At 49.2% G+C, this 7,048-nt stretch overlaps 5 protein-coding genes across 5 annotated transcripts; all 5 read left to right on the top strand.

Annotated features, from left to right (window-relative positions):
• Positions 1 to 311: 311 nt before the first annotated feature.
• TEOVI_000710200 (GPI transamidase component GAA1) lies at positions 312 to 1,697 on the top strand (the record flags this gene model as incomplete). The annotated part of the gene is made up of 1 exon (XM_067222323.1): positions 312 to 1,697. One exon carries the CDS (start codon positions 312 to 314, stop codon positions 1,695 to 1,697), a length of 1,386 nt encoding a protein of 461 aa, XP_067078424.1.
• Positions 1,698 to 1,914: 217 nt separating this feature from the next.
• On the top strand, positions 1,915 to 2,196 carry TEOVI_000710100 (60S ribosomal proteins L37, putative; the record flags this gene model as incomplete). Its single annotated transcript, XM_067222322.1, has 1 exon — positions 1,915 to 2,196. The coding sequence occupies one exon, from the start codon at positions 1,915 to 1,917 to the stop codon at positions 2,194 to 2,196; it is 282 nt and encodes a 93-aa protein (XP_067078423.1).
• Positions 2,197 to 2,445: 249 nt separating this feature from the next.
• Positions 2,446 to 3,186, top strand: TEOVI_000710000 (proteasome subunit alpha type-5, putative; the record flags this gene model as incomplete). Its single annotated transcript, XM_067222321.1, has 1 exon — positions 2,446 to 3,186. The coding sequence occupies one exon, from the start codon at positions 2,446 to 2,448 to the stop codon at positions 3,184 to 3,186; it is 741 nt and encodes a 246-aa protein (XP_067078422.1).
• Positions 3,187 to 3,414: 228 nt separating this feature from the next.
• On the top strand, positions 3,415 to 4,515 carry TEOVI_000709900 (peroxin 14, putative; the record flags this gene model as incomplete). The annotated part of the gene is made up of 1 exon (XM_067222320.1): positions 3,415 to 4,515. The coding sequence occupies one exon, from the start codon at positions 3,415 to 3,417 to the stop codon at positions 4,513 to 4,515; it is 1,101 nt and encodes a 366-aa protein (XP_067078421.1).
• Positions 4,516 to 4,765: 250 nt separating this feature from the next.
• On the top strand, positions 4,766 to 6,937 carry TEOVI_000709800 (uncharacterized protein; the record flags this gene model as incomplete). The annotated part of the gene is made up of 1 exon (XM_067222319.1): positions 4,766 to 6,937. The coding sequence occupies one exon, from the start codon at positions 4,766 to 4,768 to the stop codon at positions 6,935 to 6,937; it is 2,172 nt and encodes a 723-aa protein (XP_067078420.1).
• Positions 6,938 to 7,048: the final 111 nt, after the last annotated feature.

Below are 7,048 nucleotides of genomic sequence, written 5' to 3'. Positions count from 1 at the left end.
ATATATATATATACAATGAAAACTAGAAGAAAAAACTGATGCTGCGCCGGTGAGGTGCCGAGGGTTGAAGAAAGGTAATGAGTAAGGGCGAAGGGACAAAGTGAAAAAGGCGCTGCAACTCGAAGCATTCACCCGGGACCATCTTCTGCTTACGTAAGTAGTAAAAAAAATAATGTGTTTTTTTCTTTTTCCTTTTTCCTTTTTTGGATCCTTTTCTTTTTGCGCTTTATACCGCTTGTTCTCTTTTTTTTTATATCTGTGGAAGAACACTACTTTAGTTAGGTATCACTTTAAGTCGGTGCACAATAAGTATGTTGCAGGCGGGAACAAAGAAGTTTCTTAGGGAGTATGGAAGCACATGCGCTCCCCTGTTCTTGGCACTTGGCGTATGCCTTATATGCTGCTTACCTGCCGCGTGCCCGAAGGAAAACTTCATTGATGAAAATGCCATCAGCGTCTCGAGAGTTCCGGTAATTACTGGGATGTTGGGTGAGCTCCATATGGACACGAGGATTTCACAATATACGCGCGTGGTTCGTGGCCGACGCTCCGTGGGCTCCGAATCTATTGCCGTTTACGTTAATGCTGCCTTTGAACCCTCCGTTGTGTTGGCTAATCACCTGATTTACGTGCTGCGAGAGAAGGAAAACATGGCATGCGATACGAATTTTTACTTTTTTAATGACACAAGCAAAGATTGGCCAATCCCCGATTCCTTCGTCCGCGCGGCTATAGTTATTAACGTGACGTCGTTTCACACAAATAACCTTTGTTTTAATGTGTTTGGTGCCAACGGAATGCAACCAAATCAAGATCTATTCAACCTCGCAGTAGCGATAGCGGAGAAGTGGAGGTTTAATATTGATGTTTTATGCCAAAATCCGTATATTTCATTTTCCACGAGTCGACCAATATACGAACACTACTTCCTTGCTCTGCAGACGGCGTTGGTCGCACCGTTACGCTACCAGCCGTGGTATAAAATGCGGTCGCGTGGCATCAGTTTGTTGGCAATTAGCACCGAAAAGTCCGAACGCAGGACCAAATCGTCTTACGGTTATAACATGGCCGCTGCGCACGAGCAGCTCATCGCAACTCTTAGTTATCTGCACGAACGTTTTCATCACTCAACATCTGTTTGGATACCACTAAGTGTTGATCAGTACGTCGAGTATGATGTCATCCAATTTGCCACGATTCTATTTGTCGCTTCCCTTCTATCGACATGTTACTCCATATACGAAGTAGAGGGGTTCAGCTTTTCCCCGTGCGCGGCGTTGGTTAGTGCAACCGGCTTGGCTGCCTTGGTTTCAACATTGAATTTTGGTACCGCTGGATTTTTTGTGAGTAGTGGTGTCCTAACGGTTGGGCTTGGTGCATTTGCATGGGACATGTCGTGGGGTGCCATAAATGCCGTGGTGTTATGTCTTCTCATCATTCTTCAACCTGTAGCGGGGTTGGTCATGGGGTTTGGTGCCACTCTGCAGCTTCAGTTTATCCATGTAAGGTGCCGCAAGTGGCACGTGTTGCTGATTGGAGCGATCCTTTCATGGATCGTTTTAATTGCCTTGACGGAAGTGATGAAAGCAAAATTGTTTGACACAGAGACTACAGCTGGCGTATATTTCTCGTTTTTTCTATACCCCAATGCCTTATGGATTTCCAGCAGGCTGATTCGGTCGACGTTGGGTGCTTAGATGGGCTTAACTGTAGCAAAAAGTCAGGGCGCATTCTGGTGGTATGTTGTCTTCGTTTTCCCACTCCCTCCGCTTCACTTCTTGTACTTTGTTCCCCCCTGAAGGTTTTGCCCCTTATTTCACTTTTGTACTTCGTAAACAAAGACACGACGTGAAACCTCCCTCTTTCCTGCTTTCCCCTACTTTGCTCGTTTTCTTTAGCTGCTGCGAAGTTACGATGGCAAAGCGTACCGTCAAGATGGGCGTCATGGGGCGCTATGGCGCCCGCTATGGTTCGAACCCGCGTAAGCGCGCCAAGAAGCTGGAGGTGTCTCAGCATGCGAAACACTTCTGCTCCTTCTGCGGGAAGTTTGCCTTTCGGCGCAAGGCCGTTGGCATTTGGCGCTGCGATGGTTGCAGCAAAACTGTCGCTGGTGGCGCCTACACGCTTAGCACACCAAACAACACCACGGTGCGTTCCACCGTTCGCCGCCTTCGTGAGCTGAAGCAGTCTAACTAAAATGGAGGGGAACAACCTCTTTCTTTTTTGTTTTTTCTCTATTTTACCTGTGAAACACCGTCGAAGGTGTTTGCACAATTTTGTGATGCTTCAAATATGTTGTAGGGATGCATGGCACACATCACGGTTGTTTTCTCCCCTTCAAACCACTCCTCCTGCACGTTTCATCTTTGTTATCCTTCGCTTTCCTTGGATATACCCTAAACATGTATTTGCCTGTGTTTTACCCTGTCAGAGAAAAAAGAAAAAATGTTCTCCTCTAAAACCGAGTATGACCGTGGCGTTAACACCTTTAGCCCAGAGGGTCGCATTTTCCAAATTGAATACGCCATCGAGGCAATCAAGTTGGGAAGCACAAGCTTGGGAATTCAAACCCCCGATGCTGTTATCATTGCTGCCGAGAAGCGGGTGCCATCAACACTGGTTGATCCGTCAAGTGTAAATAAGATCCTGGAAATCGATCATCATATCGGGACCGTTCTTAGTGGCATGGTGGCGGATGCGAGAATACTTGTGGACCATGCGCGTGTGGAGGCACAAAATCACCGTTTCACCTATGATGAGCCGATGAGCGTTGAATCGTGTGCCTTGGCGACGTGCGACCTGTCAGTTCAGTTTGGTGAAAGCGGGGGACGGAAGAAACTCATGTCGAGGCCCTTCGGTGTCTCATTATTGATTGCCGGTGTTGACGAAAACGGACCCCAGCTTTGGCAAACAGATCCCAGCGGCACCTATACACGTTACGATGCTCAAGCAATCGGTGGTGGTGCCGAGGCTGCTCAAACCGTTTTCAGTGAGCGTTATCATCGGAACATGACAGTTGAGGAGGCAGAAAATCTCACCGTGCAGATTTTACGGCAGGTGATGGAAGAGAAGCTAACGAAGACCAGCGTTGAAATTGCAATTGTTCCGGTTTCCACTGGGCGGCTTCAAATATATGACCAGGAACAGATACAGCGGATCATTGATCGGCAGGCCGAGGAAAATTAACATCGCGCGTCGTCCAAACTCCCTGCGACGTGCCCTTTTCTTTTGTTTTTGATATGTTTCTGTAGGACTCAGTGCTCGCGTGTTAAGTGACCGTAAGAACGTACGCATAAGTTCTTTTTGTGGATGTGTCTCGAAGGAGGATCGTATCATCTTCCTTTTTTTTTTTCAAATGCGTGTACCATCTCTAGGCAAATATTTGAGGATATATAATCACGTAAGTCACGCAATATGTCTTTGCTGCTGTCGGGGGTAGTGGATGACGGCAAGTCGAAACCAGAAGTGGAACACACTCACTCTGAACGTGAGAAACGTGTTTCAAACGCCGTCGAGTTTCTCCTCGATTCACGTGTGAGGCGGACGCCCACGTCGAGCAAGGTGCACTTTTTGAAGTCGAAAGGCCTTTCTGCGGAAGAAATATGTGAGGCGTTCACCAAAGTTGGACAACCGAAGACACTAAACGAAATCAAAAGAATTTTGAGCGAGCGGCCATATGTGCCAACAGGACCGAATAGCCAGCACATGACTCAGCCTTTGAGGGATGAGAGCGCCGATTCGGTTCCCACGCCTCATCCAAACCAATCCCGGCGTCACACCAGTTTACTTTACGCGCCACAAGCTCCACCGCTCCCCGAAGCGGCTGCTGCCACTCGCGGTGTGGACTGGAGGGATTTGGTAATCGGCGCCGGTGCTGCCGTGATTGGCGGTTTTGCTGCTTTTAAAGCATTTCAATTGTATTCGCCTTATGAAATCCGTCTAAAAGACGAAGGAAGCAAGCCACGATCGCGACGCAGTCGGAGAGGGGGACGTCACGCGTCATCTGACAGTGAGGCTGAGCGGTCACTCGTGCATCGTGAAGTTCCTGCTCTTCCTGTACCCGCAATTCCTGTTGCATCTGAAAGCCACGTGGATGCAAAGCAAGCTGAAATTGAGAGGTTAAAGACTGAGTTGAAGGAGACTCAGGAAGCTCTTGAAGCAGAGAAAAAGGGCAAGGCTGAACTCTCCATCACCCTCGGGAAGTTGCGGGGTCAGGTCACAGCATATTCAAGAACAAACGAAAAGCAGGAGTCACAAATCAAGAGTCTTCAAGAGGAGGTAAACAGGTTGAAAAGTGAAATTGAGAGGAAAGAAGATTCTGCTAAAGTCAACGCCAATAGTAATGTGGAGGAAACCTTGGACTCTAAGGAAGAAGGTTTACCATCCAGCGACACCGAGTCAAGTAACCCTAATGGTACCTCATCTGAGGTTGCCCGGGACACCCAACAGCAGGATGGTCCTGCCCCATTAAGCACGGAAACGGACGGAACAGTTGTTGGCGGCGAGGCAGCTTGACGCGGAGGCGTGTAGAGTGGTTGAAAGCTGCAATCTTGCCAGTATATCAATGGAGTGGGTGAATTTAATAAGAGTGTGCACTTGCAGAGTGCATTCACCCTCTTTAAATTCTTTATGTTTCGCCTGACGAGATAAGTGCCTGTGCAATCGGGCAAAGCACCTACCTATTTGTATCATTTCTCTGTCGTTTTATCTATTTCTTTCCAACTTAAATGTTACTAAAAAGAGGCAACGGGGAAGTCGTTACAAAATGTCAGAGCTGACGGCCGGTGGCAAAAGCAGAGGTGCTGAAAATCTAAGTGGTGTGACCTGTGGAAACGTAAACGATTTCGCGGCGAGTACGGATTCTGATACCGATACGTTGGATGCAACGGCTAGACCGGTTACACCTCAGCAATCACCACCGCCTCAGAGTAGTCGCGCCGGGCCCCGGCCGAATGAAGTGGTAGGCGACAATTGGGCGACAAACCGTTCGGGAGGACCGCCTGGTTCTAATGTGGCTAATTCCGGCGCTTCTGGGGTGGTATCTGATCTGCAGTTCAACTCTCAGGATCGTGCAGCGGAGGGTGCAGTGTCGAACTTGAGTGGTGGGTTTTTTTCTCTGCCATTAAATAGCCAACTGCCGCCGCATCTAGCCGTGCCAAAGGACTCAAACAATGGGCTGAATTTGACGGATTTACCGACGCACACTAACAGTATAAACTGCCGGGAGGAGGTGGTGGTTCCTGCCAGGCGGACCAAACCGAAGAGTGAGAATTGTCTGGCTAAGTTATACTACAGTGGAATGGCGCGGCGAAAAAGAGTAGAAGAGCGACTAGAGATTTTACGAGCACGCGATAAGGAGCTAAGGAACTGTACTTTTAAACCGGTTATCACGGATCTCGCCAAGACAATGGAACGGCCTGGAGCATTTCCTTACTGCCGCAGTGAGGAAGCTCAGCTACGTCAAAGGGCCCTTCTCGAGACGTGGGAGTCCAAGATTGAGAAAGAATGTCGCCCCACCCCTAAGATTTCCAAGGGGTCGGAACAGATTGTCCAGCGTGTCAGGAGCAGCAGCGCTTGCGTGATACCTGTGGCGGATCGCCTGTACATGGAGTCGGCTCGCCGTCAGTGCCGTAAGCAGGAGGAAGAGGAAAAGGGATTTCAGCAAACTATTTCACTTAGACGAAGTGCCAGTGATGTGAATGCACTCATCCATAGACTTTATGAGTTAGAGGAGAAGCGGGTAGCGACTATTGAGCGGAAGCGAGGCGAGTTATGGTTAGATACAAAGCCAAAACGTCGGTGCGAAAATAGCGAGCAACTCGTGGAGCGCCTTTATCGACCCACACCAAGGAGGCGACGCTCTTGTAAGAGTGAGCCGATTTTGTTTTCACCCCAAGTAAATGAAACAACGAAGGAGCTAAGCCTTCGGGCAAATAGACGGAGGTTGGAGCAGTGGCACCAGCTGTGGTCCAAGGTGTGGAAGGGGTATGGCGAAAAACAAGAACGTCAAATTATTTGCTGTGAACACCTCATGATTCTCAAGAAGATAGACGATGTGGCGCGGTCTTCTGGACTCACGGGAAACTGTACCCTGAATGATTTTTGCACGGCAATGGAGGACTACGAGAGGACACACGGTGTGCAAGATTGGCGCTTAACACCTCTCCCGCTAAAACCCCATGTGAATGAAGATCTGACGTTTTCCCCGGTGATTCTCCCCAGTCACAGGGAGCGGAAAGGCTCCCCTCCAGCACACCAGCGTCTATTCGAAGCGGCAAAAGCGAAACAACTGCAGCAGAGGGAGGAAGAGAGGAAGAGACGTGAAGAGGACCTTCGACAAGAGGAGAAAAGCAGGGCGGTGTCACGTCGTGCCTCCAGAAGGAGCTCAAAGCAACTAGACATAAAAGATCCCGCGGAGAAGGGGGCATCCGCGTGGCCTTGTTCACCAACTGAATCTGTAAGTAGTACCGACCATTCCCGTGGTTACAAGTCCGTCGAACTTTCTTCCTTATCACCTTCCAGTTCACCTGAGAGGATGCCAGTGGGGTTTTCTCCACCTCCGGTTTGGCTGACACCGGGGCTTATAGAGGTTGCGGAGGATCTGAAGCAGCTGATGGATGGGCCAAGAGGAGGTTGGAGTTACGCGCAGCTCAATCATTCGCGAACGAAGGTGGATGCACCACCTGACGCCACATTGCGGCCTTCTCCGTCGGTGGGACCGAAGAGGAGTGGTTCAAACCATAGACCGTTGCGTGCACCGCAAAAGAAAAAAAAGAGGAGGCCGGTCAGTGAGTTGCTTTCTGATGAACTTCTGCTTGAGTGCGCGGCGAGCAGGTGCTCCCCATTTTCGTGGAATGTTTCTGCTAGAAACAGAGAACACCGTGACAGCAACCGACGCCTCCGCAATATGGGAAAGTTGCTTTATCACAAAATGTGATATCTCCACCAAAAGACAAATATCCATAAACATGCGCACATCTATAGATGACGTTTTTTTTCCCCCTTTTGAGCGAGGATTGTTACACTTCCTGTGTGACTTGCATGAGGC

This window comes from Trypanosoma equiperdum, assembly GCF_001457755.1.
Source record: "Trypanosoma equiperdum strain OVI genome assembly, contig: ctg_1610, whole genome shotgun sequence".
Taxonomy (NCBI): domain Eukaryota; phylum Euglenozoa; class Kinetoplastea; order Trypanosomatida; family Trypanosomatidae; genus Trypanosoma; species Trypanosoma equiperdum.
This window is presented reverse-complemented; position numbering and strand designations above follow the sequence as displayed.